The sequence below is a fragment of the Eptatretus burgeri genome, chromosome 14, assembly GCF_056783735.1.
Source record: "Eptatretus burgeri isolate ZD-2024b chromosome 14, Ebu_testis_v1, whole genome shotgun sequence".
NCBI lineage: Eukaryota > Metazoa > Chordata > Myxini > Myxiniformes > Myxinidae > Eptatretus > Eptatretus burgeri.
The window spans coordinates 27113826-27135834 of record NC_140974.1 but is presented as its reverse complement, the minus strand read 5'-3'; the positions used below and the strand labels follow the sequence as shown (position 1 = coordinate 27135834).

Below are 22009 nucleotides of genomic sequence, written 5' to 3'. Positions count from 1 at the left end.
AGCTGTTCACCACCACCTCTTATCATCCCCCATCCAAATCCTCGATCTTTTCTACCCCCGTTAATCCACCCCAAACGCACCTCCTTCAAATTCCCTGTTTTCCTTCCTGAAAGTCCCTGTAATGTCCATCTTGTATACACGGTGTTCCCGCCCCATCCTTCTCCCTTCCACAGATCTGCTAATGTCTCTGTCCCCCACTGTTTTGTCCGTCCCACTCCCGCCCCTCTTGTCTCATGCCCCCCTTGCAGTGCGTTGTGTGTTAACTCTCATACAAGCCTCAACAATGTATACAAAAAAATAAAAGTCTGGTAGGTAATGGAAGCATTTGCAATCCAATGTGACCATTTCAGAGCTACCATGATGTCATCGGATAAAAATGTAAATTGCATGCAATTATCAAAAGGCAATATTATCGCAACAAAATCATATATATATATATATATATATATATATATATATATATATATATATATATATATATATATATATATATATTTTATAGAACAAATCTACAAAGGGCAGAGGTGAGTAATTACAGTATAATTATCATTGGAAGCAGATAATTATGAGCATAATCATTCCATTCGTTTGTGTAATATTGTACCAGCAGTGAATATGCCTTGTATTTGTTCCATAAAATCATCTACATTATGCATATGCAAGGAAGTGGGTGGTGGAGAGGAGTGGAACAAATTGAGAAAATAAAATTTGAGATCGAGTTCAGATAAAGTGGAGATACAGAGGTGAGGTGGAGAGGAGTGGTGAGAGAGGTGAGGTGGTTAGAGGAGTGGTGAGAGAGGTGAGGTGGAGAGGAGAGAAGAGTATTGTGTTCAAGGTGGTTCTTATGGATTGGTACCTCATGCACTTTGGCTGATTGAAAGTTCAATATAATAATCAATTTTTTTTTCCACAACACGAAGCAACCTCAGCAAAATAATACAGAAGCGTGAATGTTATTGACTTTCAGGAGTAATGGGACACATGTACCACATTAAGATGAAGTCTTAGAAGAATGTTAAATAAAATATACACATTTAAAAAAAACAAAAAAATCAACAACTCCTTTAATATTTGCAATTGTCGTTAAAATTTGGATCATAGACTATTTATGTTAATCTACAGAATATTATGGTGTATGTATGTATGTATGTATGCATGTACTGCATGTAAATGTATATACATGTAAATATACACCACCAGATCCAAAAAGGCTCCTGAATTTTGTATTCCAAGATTATTTAAAGCCCGTAAGATTGCCAAAAAAAAAATCTGGCCAATAATCCGAATTGACCTGAAACCAGAATTGGCAGATATTTTGTGACCAGACTTCCATCTTTTTCTTTGAAAGTCCAACAAATTATGGACAGAAAGAAATTCTAACCCCACAAAGTGCTGGACAAAGGTCCTTGAAGAAGGAATGGCTGCAAAAAGGGGGTTATAGAAAATAGGTTCGTTTAGAAACATTGAGGTGGAAGAGGAACTGGTTTCATGACGCAGTGCCAAAGCTTGCAAGGCGATGATGACACTCTGCAAGTACAGTGGAAGCGATGACACCTCCTTCTTCGGGAGATTGAGTAAAAACAGCTCGCAACAATAACCCAGCCAACCTGCTTGCTTCAGCAAACACAGGGTTGAACTCTCCCAATGTATGTGGCAGCAAAGAAGCTTCTTCACGAAAAGAAAGCAGAATGTCATGAGGCTGCTGGCGACATCAACAAGCCCCTGATCCCCTTCATTATGAGGAATGCTGAGGACACCTCGGAGTCAGTGTCCACCATCCCAAACAAGATGACGGGGATGATCAGGCACAAACCACTCGCTCAGGATGCTGGAGCACGAACCACTCGCTCAGGATGCTGGAGCACGAACCACTCGCTCAGGATGCTGGAGCACGAACCACTCGCTCAGGATGCTGGAGCACGAACTACTTGTTCAGGATGACGTGGTGCAGCAAAAGCGTCCACAGTGAGTGAACGATTCGCTCAGAATGATGTAATGCAGTACCATTGTCGACTGTTGGGTGCTCAGCTAGTGGCTGAAGCACTGAATGAAGCACCCATTTTTTTGTATGCCCTGTCGAGGCTCGTATGAGAGCTAACACACAATGCACAGCAAGGGGGAATGGAACAAGAGGGGCGGGAGAGGGAAGGACAAAACAGTGGGGAACAGAGACATTACGATATCTGTGGAAGGGAGAGGGATTGGGCGGGGAACACGGGATATACAAGATGGACATTACAGGGACTTTCAGGAAGGAAAGCATGGAATTTGAAGGCGGTGGGCTTGGGTGGATTAACGGGGGTAGAAAAGATTGAGGATTTAGATGGGGGATGATAAGAGGTGGTGGTGAACAGCTGTTTTGAAGGCCTGGAGGGAAGAATGGGATTGAACAGAGTGAGGGAGTTTATTCCAAAGGCGGGGAAAAAGAGGAATGAAAGCATGAAGGTGAGCAGTGATTCGAGATTTTGGTAGTTTTACCAGAAGGAGGTTGTTGGTGGACCTTGAGCGTCCTGTGGAAATGTGGTGGGGATAAATCACAGAGAGAACAGGGGGGGGGGGCGAGGCTGGAGAGGAGACGGTAGATGGTTCATCAACCATTTAAATGGTTGAGGACCGGCTGGCCAGGCTGTTGCTGCATATCATATAGGATCCCGTTAACTTTAAAGCCGGTCTTCTCTGCGCACGCAGCAGTTAATGAAATAAAATGATTCGTTCAAATAATGACTTTATCCACAAAAGAGGTATTGCTAAACGTGCAACAACCCTGGAGATGTCACAAACTTCAAATGCCTGTAAAATAAACATTGCAGATAATCAGTCATGTTGCCTGTTCGTTTGTGCCCACGTCACATGGTACATCAATTGCGGTCCGTGCAAACATTATAACTTTATTTTAAAACATCTGTTTTCACCAGATTTGCTTTGATTTCCTGTAGAGCACCTCGTGAAGCCTCCAAAAATATAGACATAGATCTGGCAGACGCTAAGGATAAGCAGTCCATCTGGGGGACAGGGCGTGAGGTCTTGCAGTGAATGCATTAAATCATATGTCTCAATGAAGCTGGTGAATTTTGGCACATTCCTAATTTTTTGTTTACTCGATATAATTCTCCAAACAAGGAAAAATAGAAAAGTTTATTGCTTTGGAAATTTCACATTTTCTTGTCTATCTACGGAGGAGGGAACATTGCCTTGTTTGCTTAAAGTAAATAGGTACATTGGCCTAGTTATATTGTTGAAGATTTGGCGGCGCTTAACAGCATCGCCGTCTCAGGGGTTATAACGCCGGCTAGTTCGGCACAGGTCTCGGGTCACGCGCCTCAGATCACGATACCAAAGTACCCCTGTGCCTTGCCAGTTGGGGATATACACCCCGGCTACAGAATGGCTTTGATCAGAGACCGAGCGAAGTCTGCCGCAGTCCAGAGCCAGTTTGGTTTTAAATACAAATCGAGCGATTGTTCTTCAGCACGACACGAATAAATTCAGGGTGGCAAATTTCGTATGAATCAGCCAGATTTATTGGGGAAACATCGAGGAACATGACACAAGCAAAGCATTCACGATAACGTTATCATTCATCTATAACCCGCTCTTATCTAGGGAGCTACGGATACGGGTTTCGCATGGGGGCCATAGCAAAATAAACCCTAGGCATGGACAACATGCATACAAGACATGGAGTACTTGGTGGTGCCTCATGGACAAGAGGAAGAGTGTGGAAGGCACGAGTGCGGCTCGTGACAAGCCGATGTCGCCGGATTCGAGCGCCCAGCTCGAGCATGCAGCGTGGCAAGATGGCGGCGACGTACTCCTATCAGCACTGCTCACGCACGCAGCCTCGGTGCATCCAGCCCCTGTATGGTCGACGGCACAGGAGAGAAAGATCCGGTGTGTGTTCCAGCTGGTTTTTCACAAGGTCCAGTCTGCAAATCCAGGCCTGGCCTGTACACCAGATTAAGCCAAATCTGGGTGTTGGACTCTGCAGGTGGATCGATGGGATGACAAGACATGGTTGAGCTGTGCAGGGAGTAAGGACAGTCAGAAGCTTTGTGGTTGGATTCAGGATGAACCTGGGGATGACCTGCATGCTGGATCCACGGCCAAGGAGGAACAGCTCGTCAAGTCATTCCTCATAAAGCCGATAGCAGACAGGAAAAAGCAGTTCCTCTTGCCTTTTGGCGCGGGCCTCTCGGACCGTTTGGTGTGTGACAAGGACGAAGTGATTAGATTTTGGTGAAGATCCGGATCCGAATCCAACTACAAGAATTTTTTTCAGTGCTTCTTCACCATTGAGAGATAGGGCCAATGAATATATAGCACGATATCTCTAAAAGTTGTGACGGATTCAAATGAAACTTAGTGGACGGGTTGGGTGTGTGACCACGACAAATTGATTTTATTTTAGTGAAAGTCTGAATCTGGATCTGGATCCGAGAATTATTAAATTTTTTCATTAATTCTTCACCATTGAGAGAAAGGGTTAAACTAATACATAGCATGATATCTCTAAAAGTTGTTAACGGATTCGGATGAAACTTGGTGGACCAGTTGGGTGTGTGAACATGACAAATTGATTCGATCTTGGTGAAGATCCGAATCTGGATCTGGGTACGAGAATTATTTAATTTTGAAAATGATTCTTCACCATTGAGATATAGGGCCAAAAACGATACATAGCATGATATTTCAAAAATGTATTCGGCCCGATATGTTCCAGTCGATTCGGCATTGCGTGATGGAAATATGCGCTGTAACGAGTACCCTTCTAATTAAATCTGTTTCTGGTGTTCCCCCTCTATCCTCTCCATTACCTCAAATGGCTGCACAGCTGACACCATGTGAAAAGGCTGAATGCCTAAACTCTGTGTTTGCTTCTACATCTTGTGTCCCAAACCGATCACTTTGTGTACCCGCCTTACCTGGCTACACCCAGCTGCTCCTGAACTCTGCTTCTTTTTCTCCCAACAAGGTGTAGAGTTTGCTGTCAAACCTCGACTCTGACTCTGCAAATGGTCCAGACGGCATCAACCCATGTGTCCTTAAAACGTGCTCTGCTGTTCTTGCTCACCCTCTCTCTGTTCTATTCACCCTCTCATTTGATCAAGGTCATCTGCCATCCACTTGAAAATCTGCAAACATTACTGCCCTGCATAAAAATTGTGCAAAAACAGATCCCTGCAACTACAGACCAATCAGCCTTCTCCCAATCATCAGCAAGGTTATTGAATCCATCAACGCTTCAGACATTAAATCCTTCCTCTTCTCTAATAGTTTGATCTTCAATCATCAATCATCAATTTGGATTCAGTCAGGTCATTCTACCTGGGACATGCTGTTTCTGCTTTCCCAACAATCCTCAATGCCAGACATGAGATCAGAGCCATCTTCCTAGACATAACGCAAGCTTTCAATACATTCCTGCACCCTGCCCTGCTCACCAAACTCTCCTCTTATCTTATCGTATCCAAGCCCATTTCCACTCATGGCTCGCAAACTTCCTCTACTGTCATCGTCAACGTGTGACTGTCAATGGAATTCTGTCATCTCTTCTTCCTCTCCAGGCTGGAGTTCCTCTTGGCAGTGTTCTGGGCCTTGTAATTTTTCTAATGTCATCTTCATCAATGATCTCTCCGACTCTCTGGAAAATCCTTTTTATCATTTTGCTGATGACTCCACCCTTTCTCTGCCATAACATTTCATCCCTCAGATTGGCAGGCAGCAGCCGCTTCACTCTCTGCAGACCTGGATAAAAAATTTTGAAAAGTCCTTCCTTGGCACACCTGAGCTCTTTACCACATACAAAGCTTTCATCTGCAGCCTGATGGAGTACTGCTCTCCCCTCAGGGCTGGTGCTCCTGCCTCACACATAATAGTTCAGCTTCACGCTGTGGAAACTAAGGCTTTTAGGATCATTGGTATCTCCTGCGATGAGGCTGAGTCTTTGGGTTTTTCACTCTCTCACCACAGGCAGGTTGGTGGTCTTTCTGTCTTCCACTGACGCCTCTCTGGCCTTTCACACCCTGTCTGTGCTGACCCCCCATATTTCCGCACTGCACTCAAGGTCCACTAGCAATCCCCTTCTCGTAAGCTACCAAAATCAAGAATCACTGCTCACCTTCACTCTTTCATTCTTCTTTTTTCCCACTTCTGGAACAAACTCCCACACTCTCTTCAATTCCACTCTTCCCTCCAGGTATTCAAATCTGCTGTTCACCACCATCTCATATCTTCTCCCATCCAAAACCATGATCTTTTCTGCCCCCGTTAACCCACCCCAAACCTACCTCCTTCATATTCCCTGCTTTCCTGACTGAAAGTCCCTGTGGTGTCCATCTTGTTTACCCCGTGTACACCACCCCTTCCCTCTTCCCTCCACAGATCTCCTCATGTCCCTTTTCCCAAATGTTGTTGTGCTTCCCTGTCTCGTCTCCTCTCCTCTCCTGCCCCCTTTGTTATATGTTCTGTGTTATCTCTGATACGAGCCTTGACTAAGTATACAAAAATTCAACAATTAGTGATTAGAATGAGCTCCTTATTTAAAAGTTTACAGCTAGAGTAATTTTTCTGTAAATACAGCAAAGGTTACAAAACAAGAGTCCGAAGCAGTGCTTGTTACCGTTGCCTAGTCACCTTCCATTGTCAGCTCCATGTTTTGTTTTTTACCAGCTGTAGGCAGACAGAGCCTGCACTGGCTAACTCTTATTCGTGGATATTTTCGTTTATGGACAATTTCCGATGGTTTTGTGAGGTTTTTTTTCTTGGGATATTGGCTTTGAGTTGAAGCAGTTTGCAAAATTTCAACTTTCTCTGCCACCTACAAGGAACTAAATATTTATAACAGAGAGGCAGGAGATAGAAACATGTCATTTTCTGTTGTTCAATGAGATGATATCACATACTTACTTTTACTATAGTGGGGCAACTCAGCATAACAATTGTGCACTTTGTTAAGAAAGCACCAAATTTGGCACACGAGTAGCCCATCATATTACGAACAGATTTGGATATTGGGCCATCTCAAAATTTTTGATGGCAGTGGAAAATGGCTGCCACAGCCATCAGCGGCTGAATTTGAGATGGCCCAATATCCAAATCTGTTCATAATATGATAGGCTACTAGTGTGCCAAATTTGGTGCTTTCCTCACAAAATGCACAATTGTTATGCTATATTTAGCTAAGTTGCCCCACTACTATGTCTAGTCTGAATTTGATTACTGGCCCCACAATAAACTGGTGGGATTGGTGTTTCGCAGATCCGGTGCGTCACATCAAAAAGTGTGCCGTCCATCGAATGTACGTTAAACTGGAAATCCCGTTTTGTAGCATTAGTTGCTCGACATTAAAGATCCCACGCTGTCTTTCATGAAGAGTAGACAAGAGAAGAGTGTGAAGCAAATTAATAGTTGGGTGGAAAATAAAACCCAGACTAGGCATTATTCAAAGATAAGTGTCCTACCTCAACACACACCTGTGGGATGACTGAAAGGTGTGAGGTATGAGCATCATAGACAGACAGAACAACATATGCCTGGTGTTGGCTTCATGGTTAGGGTGGTGGGCCTGGGATCTGAGAATCCTGAGTTCAAATCTTGCTTGGCTGTTGAATTAATGGCAGGTGGGTTTGACTCTGCCTGTCATCCTTATGAGGTTGGCAAAATGAGTGCCAGCTTGCTGGTATCCTGTGTTGGAGTGGTGACCCGTCCAGGATTGTGCCCAAGAGACTGCTTCAACTGCACCAATGCTCTGCACAGAGTATGGTCCCAATGGATGGATGGAGGGACAGAACAAAATGGTCCTTTTTTTATCATTCCCAAATTGAAAAACAAAAACAAAATTTCATGCATTTGTTCCTTTTCTACAACCTAATTGATCTTTTCTTTTTATTAATTTTGCACATAACACTTTAATTTTGTACATTGCATTTGGCAAAACAAGCAATTAAACATGCCTGAGTTACATTTAGTTCTGCGAAATGGCACGATAAAGCCGTCTCGATTGCATTTGTACCTCTTCCGTGTGAATATCTGGACCTGTTCACGAGTATTTATAAACTACATGTTAAAAGGTCACGGTGCAAATCCATTCTCTCCTTTATAATCCCCAAAACAGTCGTTGATGTCACAGCTTCTGTAATAATTCAAAACTGATCTGTGACTATAAACCGTTTAATGGGAAAGGTGCATTGATGCAATTGAAAAACAAACTTATTTTCCTGAAACAAGAGAGCAAACGTGAAATTCACCACATAGTGATGGAGATGGACATTTCAGGCTTATGCCTGGTGTTGGCTTAATGGTTAGGGTGGTGGGCTTGGAATCCTAGGATCCTGAGTTCAAATTAGTTCAAATCCCACTCGGCTGTTGAATTAATACCAGGTGCGTTTGACTCTGCCTGTCATCCTTCCGAGGTTGGCAAAATGAGTGCCAGCATGCTAGTATCCTGTGTTCGAGTGGTGACTTATCCAGAATTGTACCCAATAACCAAGGAGACTGCTTAGGCAGCACCGATGCTCTGCACAGAGTATGGTCCCAATGGATGGATGGATGGAATTCAGGCTTCCATGTGTGACGTCACAAGTACAACCTACAAATGCACCAATAACGACATTTAAAGAAAGAAATAATGACACCAGTGTTTTGTCTGTGTAGGAACCGGTACAAGCTGTGGAAGTTCAAATTGAGTTTATCCATAACCCCACTGGGAGACACCTTTTATATTTTCTTATAGTGAGGTGAATGAAAGAACAAAATGACTCGGGATCATGGGGTTTGAACCCACACATAACAGGGAGAGGAGCAAGTAGACATTCAATTGAGATTTTAAAAAAATGAATATATAAATAAATAAACATGGTCTGTATGAATGGGAGGACGGGAAGGGGAAGAAGTGATAATTTAAATATTGTTATTAGGAAAGGGGAAATTTTTAAATAATATATCCTAACCCAGCTATAAACTGTCATCCTGGTCCATAGCTGGACTGTGGTCAGAGTAACATGGTTCGTGTGTTTTGAGTAGGTTAGATCGCCATGTACCACGGACCTGTCAGAGTAAGTCCTCTTGTTACACATGATGCTGAAGAGGCAGCATATGTAATTTATAGACAGTGTAGTTCAGGTAATATTGTATGCATAAACACCTGTTTGCAGGTGGGGCTAGGTGAGGACTTCCATCACAAAAACGCTCATAGGAAAGCGCTACGTGCTTTTCAACAACCGATCATGATCTGTCTGGCCAGTGCATGCAAGCGATGACAGGCAAAGGCGGTCTCAGAGTGTGGAGGGCAGACCAGAAGGACTCGTGTGAAGAAGAAGAAGAAGAAGAAGAAGAAGAAGAAGAAGAAGAAGAAGAAGAAGAAGAAGAAGAAGAAGAAGAAGAAGAAGAAGAAGTTATGTGTGGAAAAGGACAGAGAGTCACGAGGACTGGTTCTGGAAGCACGTAGGAAAGTGGTCGTGGAATTTTTGTGAAAAGAGGATAGCTCTTGGCTTTCCTCGTTCTTCTACTCTTTTTCATCGATGGCTTTCATTATCTTGGGCACTCCTCATGGCTGGCTTACCTTGACTTTGTCTCTCTATTCGACGCTGGCTCTCGTCGTCTCGCTCCTGCTTCCATAACAGGCTGCACCATCACTCTCCATTCCACGCATAGCAAAGGGAAGTCCTCACTTGTAATTCCTATTGTTTGTAAAAGTGTGATCTGGGGCACATAGTTTGGGGGTTAGGAATTGTTATTTATTTCAATTCATAATTAGGTCCCACACGCGAATAATCATTTTCACACACGAAGCGAAAAGTGCGGTTAAGCAATTAGTTAATGACCATCCGTCCATCCTTCTGTCTGTCTTATCAGTTTATGATTGTCAGTTTATGATCGAGGAACAACTTCTTTAAATTTATTGTTATATTTACCTTCGCCACCGAAGGTGAAGGAGGTTATGTTTTCACCCCTTTCTGCCTGTTTGTTACTTGCAAATTCGAAGATTTTTCAAGTATGTTGGTTCGTCGATTTTGTTATTCTGTCTGTTTGTCTGTTTATCGCCCACAGGTCGCAATTTTAAACTGATCTTCACGAAACTTCACCACATGGTGCAGGAAGAAGCCTATTGTGTTTGAGGTTAAAAGGTCAAAAGGTCAACAACTTAGGTGGTGTTTCTAAAATCCTCAATTTTTATCCGATTGACTTGAAATTTGAAGAGGATTTATATTTCAGGTCACTCATTTCAACGAGCCAATTAGTTTTGAGGTCAACATCGACCAAAAAGTCAACATAGGCCAAAGGTCTACAACTTAGGTGAGATTAATAAAATCCTCAATTTGACCTTAAAAATAATTGGTGGTTCAATTACATGACCAAATATGCAAATTCTCTTCAAACTTCAAGTCAATTGGATGAAAATTGACAATTTTAGAAATTTGGCCTATGTTGACCTTTTGGCCTATGTTCACCTCAAAAAAAATGCTGGTTGAATTCAGCAACCTGATCTGCAAATCCTGTTCAAATTTTAAGTCAATCAGAGAAAATTGAAGATTCTACAATTTTAATATATTTGTTGACTTTTTGACCTCAAAAACAATAGGCTTCTTGCTTATGAACAAATCTACCAGGTGGTGAAGTTACATGAAGATTGGTTTAAAATTGTGACCTGTAGGAAATTGACATACAAACAAACACACAGACAGAATAACACACACTCCCAACCAATATACTTGAAAAATCTTCCATTTTCACAAGTCACAAACAGACAAAACAAGCCGGTGGGCGACGAGGGATTCGCTAGGATCGAAGCGCTGGATACGATGCTTTTCATTCTGACCGATCCACCGACGAAGATTCATTGCCAAGGCGTATTGGTTCACATACAATTGTTCCTCTGCCTGGCAAGATTTTTCCTATTGTGTATTTTGCCAACTGGCACTCATAAAAAAATGACGGTAAATAGACACCCTATTTTTGAAGGACTACCATTTGAAAAATAATCGGTTTGCTGGTTTGTGCTGTGGAGCCTCGCGTTGCAGACACACACACACACACACACACACACACACACACACACACACACACACACACACACACACACACACACACACACGGAAAACCCGATAAACTTCTCTCAATGCTCTTGTTTGACCACACCTCCTGAGCCACACAATATTTTTCATAAGCCACGGCCAATTTCTATAAGCCACTCCCACTTTTCATCAACCACGTCCACTTTCCCTAAGCTCCGGCCACTTTCCTAAGCCCCTCATAAAAAAATGACGGTGAATAGACACCCGATTTTTGAAGGACTACCATTTAAAAAATAAAACCTCAACCAAAAATCGGCTCGAGTAAAATTTTCTAAATATCTCGAAGTGTTTAATTCCGAAGTCTCGTTTCTCCACATTCAAAACTGAAGGACAAGTACTGAAAATACTGCACGTGGTTTTTTGGCTGCTGCACAGCAACGGGTGGTTGCTGGGCAACGAAATTCAAACGCGCACATTCCCAGACCATATGGCACCTGTTGGCAAAGTTTCATCGAAATCGGATCGCTGGTTCGTGCTGTGGAGCCTCGAGTTGCAGAGAGACACACACACACACACACACACACACACACACACACACACACACACACACACACACACACGGAAAACCCGATAAACTTCTCTCAATGCTCTTGTTTGACCACACCTCCTGAGCCACACAATATTTTTCATAAGCCACGGCCAATTTCTATAAGCCACGCCCACTTTCCTACGCCACTCCCACTTTTCATCAACCACGTCCACTTTCCCTAAGCTCCGGCCACTTTCCTAAGCCCCTCATAAAAAAATGACGGTGAATAGACACCCGATTTTTGAAGGACTACCATTTAAAAAATAAAACCTCAACCAAAAATCGGCTCGAGTAAAATTTTCTAAATATCTCGAAGTGTTTAATTCCGAAGTCTCGTTTCTCCACATTCAAAACTGAAGGACAAGTACTGAAAATACTGCACGTGGTTTTTTGGCTGCTGCACAGCAACGGGTGGTTGCTGGGCAACGAAATTCAAACGCGCACATTCCCAGACCATATGGCACCTGTTGGCAAAGTTTCATCGAAATCGGATCGCTGGTTCGTGCTGTGGAGCCTCGAGTTGCAGAGACACACACACACACACACACACACACACACACACACACACACACACACACACACACACACACACACACACACGGAAAACCCGACAATAAGGGATATGTAGCATATATAGCGAATCTAACAAACGGATCCAAATCCTTACATGGCAAGTGACCCATATTTTGCGAGTTTGGCCTGTTTTCTTTCTTCAAACCCACGGACCCGATTTTGTATCGTTAAAACCCGTATTGGATGGAAAGTATGAACAATTTCAAAAACGCAATGTTTAGCCTCCATTCCACTCACATGGATTCACACACACAGTGACAGATCTGTCGTGATCTCTCTCCGATATACAAGGTGCCGCTCTAGTCTGATTCTGTTGCCTCGGTGACATCATGAGCTTTACCCAACTGACCAATTCCTTCAATCCTCATCTGTACACATCGTCACCCCAAATTAATCGGTCGGCCTATTTGATTTCCAATTCACTCTTCGACTTCTTACTGTGATATTTATCTTTATTTTCGAGTATTTTTAATGGTAGGATTCGATTCAGATTGTTTTCATTCGTATTTAGGGTGTCCACAAATTACCGTTCCAAATTCAAACCATCATAAAAACATGAATGAAATGGGATAGAATGATGCGGTCTGATGCTTGTGGATGAACGAACATTTCTCAAAGTTTTATTGTCAAGATTTATAAAAATCATCATATCACATTCATTGGCATTTATCATCACTTGGTCTCTATAAACCAGGCAAGACTGCTCTTTATTGTGGGGATGCTATTTGCAGTAAATGTGACGTCACACATCACGGGCAACATCTGGAAACGAAAAAAATAAAATAAAACTTTGAGAAATAAAAAAAATGTGATGTATTTACGTATGTTGTCTTACTTTGAACCTTATCATAACTAATAAGTCAACATGTCGAATAGAGTTTTACCACGTTTGGTGAACCCTTTGTGTGCTGCATTGTTGAAGGCCACATGGTTACCTGTTGCTGAATTTATTTTTTTCATACGGCTGTGAATTTCAAGTGGTATTTGCAAAAAAAAACACAATTTGGATGTCAAGTTCGACGGATAATAATCAAAATTAAAACCCCAAAAAAATTGTTTCAATTTTTTTTTAAATGTTGTCACAAATCTGCAATCGCAGCATGCAAAGGGTTAAAAAAAAAATCCACTTTCAATTCCTACCAAACCGTTTTTTGTCAAGTTCAACTTGACATGTAAGCAAATGGAATACCCTCTCCTCTGGTGAGGGTAACTAGAGAGGGTTCATCTAACATGACTCCATGCAGTGTTCAAGTGTCTACTTCATTTTAAATCTTCTTCTTGTGTACAGCAGCTTCTCTGCTGGGTAACTATCATTTTGTTGGGATGTGATTATGCTGCTGATGCTGTGCCCTTATACCAGTACACTGGTACTCATTTCACCAACTTCAGAAGGATGACAGGCTGAGTCAACCCCACCTGGTGTTAATTCAGCAGCCATTGAGGCTCAAACTCAGGACCCTAAGATCCCAAGCCAGCCACTCGAACCAATAAGTCAACACCGGGCTTTCTATTTAAATAAAATTATGATATTAAGGATTGTTAAAAGAAAATATTACAGAGGTTTCGCACGATTGAAGCAGCCTTTTACATCACCCTATTAAATACATCCAAGTATTGCAAAACTGGAGGTTCTTGGAAGTGCAAAGAAGGTGATTTGTGTTCTGCAGTGTTCAAGTATATCATTCAATTGAAATAAAATAAAGATTTTAAAGGTTGGAGAAAAAAAAATTCCGTAAGCTCACCACCGTTGATGCGGCTTCTTTTACACCACCTTATTCAACGCGTTACCTTAGTTATTTGTGGTTGTTGTTTGTGTTCTTTATGACATCCTTAAAAACACTAGGTTTCCTGTTAAGAATGATTTTCAATTTTATTTGACTGCCAGGCAGGCAGACAGAGTAAAAATATGATCTCACTCCTCTCCAGGCATGCACGATTGGGAAGAATTCAGTCAAAGTACTAGCCTGGTGTTGGCTTAGTGGTTAGGGTGGCGGCTTGGGATCCTAGGATCCTGAGTTAATATACACCAGGAGGTTGACTCAGCCTGTCATCCTTCCGAGGTCAGCAAAATGAGCAGCAGTGTACTGTACTGGTAAGGGGGCCACTGCATCAGCGGCATAGCCGCGTCCCAACCAATGATGCAACCAGCAGCCACAGGCTGAGAGGGAGAGGGAGAGGGAGAGGGAGAGGGAGAGGGAGAGGGAGAGGGAGAGGGAGAGAGAGAGAGAGAGAGAGAGAGAGAGAGAGAGAGAGAGAGAGAGAGAGAGAGAGAGAGAGAGAGAGAGAGAGAGAGAGAGAGAGAGAGAGAGAGAGAGAGAGAGAGAGAGAGAGAGTCAAAGTACTGTAAAACCACATACAGGTTTGTTTTCTGATTCATGTTCCAATTCGTGTTCAAAATACAACATTCAAGTTTAAGTTGTTCCTCGATCATAAACTGACGTTTGTAGACAGACAGACAGACAGACGGACATGAACCAGTTAATTAACCCCGCTTATAGCTTCGCGTGCACTGGTAATAACTCTTCTTCTTCTTCTTCTTCTTTAATGGCCAAAATTATTTTAACAGACAAATAGGGGTGAAAACATAACCCCCATCCACCTTCGGTGGTAGACGTAATAACCAAATTTATACACAGTATACATGAATACAAATTAAGCTAAGTTCTCGGGGCTGCTCCCTCTCCTGTATCTGCACTTCTCTTACTCCACTAATTACATTGGTCTTTCAGTCTCTTAATCAATCGATGATCACAGAACAATGTTCGGATTAACTTGGAGTAATAATGTTCAGCCGGATTAATTGAGTCCCTCATCATTATTTTCTTGCCACCTTGTCCATTAAATTTTCACCAACCCACTGAGTCCCCTCCTCTCAGATTGTGTATTTCCCTTTGAACCCCGCTCTGCAGAATCTCACTGGTGTCTTCCACCCTCGCTTTGTCCCATCTGGCTGTACCTGGACGTGCTCTTATCCACGGCATCGATTCTGCACCTTTGTGCAATCTCGTTGGATCGTTACTTGGCAATCCGACGACCAATTCAGCACAGCCGCTTCCAGTCCAAGAATAAGGTTCTACTGAAGGTGCTGGTAGTCTGGGCTGTGTCTGTTGGTGAGTATTCCTGATTGAGTCATATCACCGAATGATGTCACCAGGGCCGGATTTAGGGATGAACAAGCTGGGCAGTTGCCCAGGGGGCTCCACAACCAGGGGGCCTCCACATATTTCATGAAAAACAAAAAATTGTAAGGATAAATGTATTTGTGAGTGCCTGAATGGGAGTTGGTAGTTACGGGAACAGATATAAGATATTCATCTTATCTCATTCTCTATTTTATATAGAAGTTCAGATTCTTTGTTCTTGAAAAATATACTTTATGGATGACTGTAAAATGTATTGTCACCTTTTTAGTATTCTAAGGTAGGGTAGGCCACCACTACTGAAGGCTGCCCAGGGGCCACCACATGTCTAATTCCGGCCCTGGATGTCACGACAAACTACAGATGAGTAATCAATCAGAGAAAAGTCGAACACACATACCGATGGATAATTGATCGATTTGGGTCTAGTCTTAGCGGTTCATGATGACTTGAAACCGTTGTTATAAGGTTAGGATTACGGTTGTGGTTTGTGACTAAATGAGTTACAGCATAAACTGTGATTTGTAAGCTGATTAACACTCTCGTTAACGATCAAGAATAGTAGGCATTGGTTCTTGTGGGTTAATGACTCACCACTTGATAGTCCATGGGATATTAGTGATAATCGGTGAGTATAATCAATGAGCTTATTAAACAATTAACTACTTTCCCAATTCATTTACTTTCCCCTCGTTGTATTTCAGTAAATATGTTCTCAAGGGATAAACATCTGCTATCAGCAATTGACTCTAAAAATGGTTATAAATGATTCAAAGATTTCTTGTTTTTTTTTTTTCTAATGAATTCCTTTCTTTTGGGTTGCTTCACAAGGGCGGTTTGATCGGGTCGATATGTACCTGCTTGGTATTCCCATCAGAGCACGTGCTCACCTCCTGGATTCAAATCCCACACTCTTGGTTTTATTCATGGTCCACGTAGGTCATTTATATCGATGGAGATGTACGATGACATCTCATTGCCCTTTTATGGAATATATGTGAAAATTCCTCTCTGAGCTCATTTGGGAGGACTGTACTCGAACATTTAGATATGAAGGCCTGTATATGCTGTGCTATCTTTGTCATGGACATTAAATCTCCTGCAAACTGTTTCATTTAAAGTAATTTAGGTCTAGTCTGTTTGTTCACTGACTGGTTAGATCATTGGATTGGGACATAACTGGTCTCTATGGGCCTTGCTATCCAGTGGTGAGTGAAATATCCTCACTGTCTAGGGTCCTTCTAGGTGTGGATGGGAACAGGTTTAACATCTGGTAAAGTAACTAACCCAACTCTCTTGGGAACGTGCAAGTGACATTACGTTGCCTTTTTTTAAACTTTATCAACTCGGTTTTCCATGTCTCGATTTTGTACACAAAATAGAATAAAACATTTTTTTTAATGTGCTGATAGTTTATAAAACTTTCGATAAATTTTCATGCTTTGCACCTCATTATACATCTTCTTCTTCTTCTTCTTCACGACATCAAATTCCCTTTTATCTTATCTCCTTGCACTCCAACATGTACCCCGCCCCAACATGTACCCCTCCCCAACATGTACCCCGCCCCAACATGTACCCCTCCCCAAGATGTACCCCTCCCCAACATGTACCCCGCCCCAACATGTACCCTGCCCCAACATGTACCCCGCCCCAACATGTACCCCGCCCCAACATGTACCCCGCCCCAACATGTACCCCGCCCCATATCCCACTCCCTTCTACAAATCTCATGTCTGTTCCCACTGCTTTGTGCTTCCCTTTCCTGCCCCTCGTGTCTCCTGCTCCCCTTGTTATACGTTCTGTGTGTTAGCTCTTATATGAGCCTTGACATTGTATATTAAGAAAACCAAAAAAATAACATACAAGATGGCTACTATCAGGGACGCACGACTCTTTGCGGTGATTGTACCCCCCCAATGCAAGTCAAGGGCCAAATCTTCCCCAATCTTCCCTGCAGCCCTGATTTGGCGGGGCAGCACGGTCAAGGTCAGAGTGCCGATTGGTCCCTATGGACCGGCCCTTTTTCCTCTTGTTTCCTTCTCTTCTTGTTTCCTTCTCTTCTCTTTTCTTCTCCATGGCACTGACTTCATGAAAGTGGGGGTACACCAACCTGGATGTGGGGATCTCTGGGTTGCACCTGGGAGGTCGATCGGCTGGCTCTGTCTCGTGGGCTTGTTCGAGAGAACTATCCGGGGCTATACAACAACAACCACAACAACAGCAACAACACACAAGATATACAAATACATGGAACTTTGTTGCAGGAAGTCGAAGAGGCAATTCGGTCCATCATGCCTGGGCGACACCAACTCCATATACCATCACTCATCCACACATAAACTACCTACCAGTCCTTCCAATGTGCATGTAATGCTCTATCCCCAATGCTTCTGCAGACCTATCTACAAGGTAATTCCAATTTCAACCTAGCTACACTTTCTGCTGCTACTACCTTACCCGGGAGACCATTCAATTCATCAACTACTCCCTGAATGAAAGACCCCTGCCTTACAACTGTCCTAAATCTCATCTTCTTTACTTTCAGGCTTTGGTCCCTGGTCCTATCGCTGTCCATTCTGCTGAAAAACTCCACTGCACCGATTTTGTCCACACTCTTCACTATCTTAAACATCTCTTATGAAATCCCCTGGTAATTGCCTTCTTTCTAATTGAAAAGTCAAACAGTATATCCTTCACGAGTTCTTCATTGCTGAGTGGAGCTAGGCCAGGAATCAATGTTGTCACTCCATGCTGAACCCTCTCTCTGGCAGCTATATCCCTCCTCAAATGTGGTGACAAAAACCGAACACAATGTTCTAGATGAGGCCTCACTAAATCCCTATACAGTGTTAACGCCACCTCTTTTGATTTTATAATTTACTAGCGTGGATCGGCTCGCTATGCTCGCATCTCGACACATCGTTGCAAAAATTGATGTCATTGATTGACGTCATATATTTGCTGTGTTGGCATAATTTACACCAATCATAATCCAAACGTTTCTTTTCCACAAATTTATTTGGAATATAGGTGATATTATTTTTTTTTTAAATTTATTTGTGATATAAGAAGGTCCAAGTGGTCGAAATGGTCAAGGGTCTAAGCTGTCTAAAGGGTGCAAGGGGTCTAAAAGGTATTTTAGGTCTTTGTGGGGTCTCTATGGGTCCTTGGTGACTTTTGGGTCTTCAGGGTCTTTTGGGTCCTATGGGACTTTTTGGTCCTCAAGGACTTTTGGGTCTTTGGGGATTGTTGGGGTTTTCTTGGGTCCTCAGGGACTTTTAGGTCTTCCGGATCTTTTGGGTCTCCAGGGTCTTTGGGGACTTCTGGGTTTTTTTTTGAGTCGTTTGGGTCTCTTAGGTCTTTTGGGGTGCTCGGGGACTTCGGGATCCTTTGGGGTGTTTTGGGTCCTCAGGGATTTGGGGTTATCTGGGTCTTTTGGGTCCTTGGAGTTTTTAGGGGTCTTGGGGAATTAACGCTCAAATAGGACATGATTCACGGGCTGTTAGGCATATAGGGCAGGCTAACAGCCTGGACATGTAGTCTTCACGGACTGACGGACGGCTTCACCGCCTCACAGCGTCACCAACTGTCCTTTTCGTTTATATTTATATATTATATAGATCCACCCATGAATACAACCTAAAACAATGTCAGGTTAACCCAGAGGTGCCTGGCATTGTCCGGTCTGCTTAACCCCTGCACCCCCCCCCCCGTCCCCAAACAAGATCTTCCTTTGGTAAATCCGTGTTGACTACCTTTATTTATTTTGTATTTATTTAAATAGATGGGATCCCTGGCAAGATTTATAAACATGGAGGAACTGCTCGACTTTACAGGCTCCACCAACTTATATTTTCATGTTGCAAAGATGGAGAGGATCCCCCAAGAGTGTAAGGATTCCCAAATCATCACTGTGTACAAGAATAAAGGAGATAAATCTGACGAACAATTAGAGGCATTTGATTGCTTAGTGTAGCAGGTAAAGTCATGGCCCAATTCTGCTCAAAAGACCGCAAAAGCTGGCTGGCAATGTCTATCTGGAGAGTCAGTGTGGTTGGTTGATAGTAGATAAGATTTTTTTTCCTTGAGACAACTACAATGAAAAAGGTAGAGAACAACAGAAAGAGCTTCATGTAGCATTTCCTGGTCTCACTAAGGCTTTTGACCTGGTCAGCTCCAGTGGTTTGTTTCTATTACTGGAACCCCTTGGCTGTCCCCCTAACCTTTGATGGCAAGGAGTCTGAATCATTCTTCATTCTCAGTGGAATAAAGGAGGAGTGTGTCTTGGCACAAACACTATTCAGAATCTTTTATCTTGTCTGTTGTCAGACGCCGTAAGTGGAATTAATGACGGTGTCTACATTCGCCAAGATGTGATGGAAATCTCTACAATCTCGCTCGCCCGAATGCCCTGACGAGGACAAGAACACTCCTCATCCGTGAGCTGTTATTTGCTGACGATGCCGCCATCGTCTCGCATTTGGCCATCGGATTACAAGCAATCTTTGATGCTTTCTCTAAAGTTTGGTGTCACTATTAGCTAAAAGAAAAGAGTGATGATGTCACAGTGCAACAATGGCCCCGTCCCATTGAAACTACCTGGTAGAGAGCTGCAAGAGGTTGAACAGTTCGCTTACATTGGCTCGATCCACACCGAGTCCACTCATACAGGTGAAGAGATTTCAGCTTGCATTGCCAAAGCTGCTTCAGCACTTGGCAGCTCAATGCACTTCTCATTCCTGGTAGATGCTTCGAGACCTGGGAGGAATACGTTCCACCTTCTGCAGCCCACATATGGAGATAAAACACACACACACACGACCTTAGGCACTATGCTTTCCCAATCAATACACAATAGAATATCACATTATCACTCAGTGGTATTTTTAATGATGTCTGAGATCCTTTAATAACCCCCCCTGATCAATCCACACAAACAACATCAAAGCAAAGCAGAGTACATGAATCACTTTAATGGAGAGTTGGAGATTCCATAAGAATTATCCAAAATTTATTTCACTTTATCATGACACAGACACACCATGCGTCTCTGAAGAACTTGCAATTCAATTTTCCGATAATTAAAAGTTCCTCACACAGTATGTCACAAACAAAACATTGTTTTGATATCATTTTGTCACAGCGAGAAGCATCACAGTCTGTTTTTAGAATTGTATTGCTTATTGATGTGTAATTATTATTCCAAAACAAAACAAAACGGGCCTCTCACTTTGCCCTCGCACACAGGCCGGTGGTCACTCTGTCCTGCCAGGTATATGCAGGGTGCACATGGTCCATCATTAACCCCCTCCTTGTGAAACTCCCAAAACCCAGGATCATTGCTCACCTCCACTCATTCGTTCCTCTATTTTTTACTGCCTGTGGAACGAACATAGAAATTATCTATCTCGGTCTTCCCTCCAGGTCTTCAAGACAGCTGTTCACCCCCATCTCAGATCATCCCCCTTCCAAAACCATGATATTTCCTACCCCTGGTACCCCCCCCCCGCCCCCCAATTGTCCGTACCTGTTTATTTTGTCCTTTGGCCCTTCTGTTTGTGTTTCCCCCTTCTCTTACTGCTGTTCCTTTTGTTCTGTTGTGTCCGAATCCGTTCTGTGTTATATCTGTTCCACAAACTTTGACTCTGTATACAAAAAAAAAAGAGATAAATGTTAAGGGTTAGACTTTGAATTTCTGATTCTTCAGTTCTTTGTCCCATCAGATTTATTTTGAAAGTGTGAATTGTATTTTGTTTAATTTAAATGGACACAACCCTGGCATGTATTCCCTAAACATTCCTAAATATATTAATTTATATGTCGGTGCTCTCTGAAATGACATATTAATTTATTAATGGACAGTGATACATCAGACCAAGAAAACTGTGGACTTCAGTTACCCAAGTAATTCAATCAGGAACCGAAGATCAAGGATATGTGAGATGGATGGATGCAATCTACCAGAGTGTTCTTCAAAATGCACCATTTACTAATCCTCGATGTTACTTAACTTCTTCGACCTTGGGTTTGAAAATGGTCCAAACAGGTGATGATTCTGAAGGTAATTAGATGTTATACCCATCCTCCCGTCCATGGTACACTGAATTATATGGTGAGACAATTGCTCTGAAACAACTTGTTGTCGGGTCAATTTATGACAAACAACCACCAAACCCACAACCAATTGCAACAAAAGGTTTCTCAGTGGTTTTCATTCCTACTGGATATACTGATCAATAGAAAAAAAAGTCTACCAAAATCTGACATCCGGAAATGGGTTAAAACAGTCATTTTCAAGATGGCCGCCACCGGGCTTTGAAATAACTAAAACAGCTATAACTTCAATAATTGTGATAAAAACATAATTGTTGGTTCTGGTCCATGGTTTTAATGGATCAGCAATCCACTGGTGTCAATAAAATTTAGATCTGATCAGTATTTAACCTGAAATCCAAGATGGTGGCAAAAAATGTATTCGTCCTTGCTAACGGGTGACATCTCTCTTGAAAGTCTTGAAGAATCAGCTGCAATTGTGAAGAGCACGAATGAACTTGAAAAAAAGAAATCTGAACTTGCTGCACAATCCAAAACGAGTAAGCTGTGGCTGGGTTATCAGAAAATGCTCCATACTGCTCGGGCAATGATCAAGGCAGATCGCACTGGGTCTTGGAAGGATCACTTGGAAGCTGTTG

General features: G+C 42.6%; 1 protein-coding gene across 1 annotated transcript in view; it reads left to right on the top strand.

Moving 5' to 3' along the window:
- LOC147012849 (5-hydroxytryptamine receptor 2B-like) overlaps nucleotides 1–22009 on the top strand; it is a 40405-nt gene that overhangs the window by 4351 nt on the left and 14045 nt on the right. Inside the window, exon 2 of the mRNA XM_085854131.1 lies at nucleotides 15084–15284. Coding sequence (XP_085710257.1) covers nucleotides 15084–15284 — 201 coding nt within the window. The remainder of the gene's footprint in view (nucleotides 1–15083; nucleotides 15285–22009) is intronic.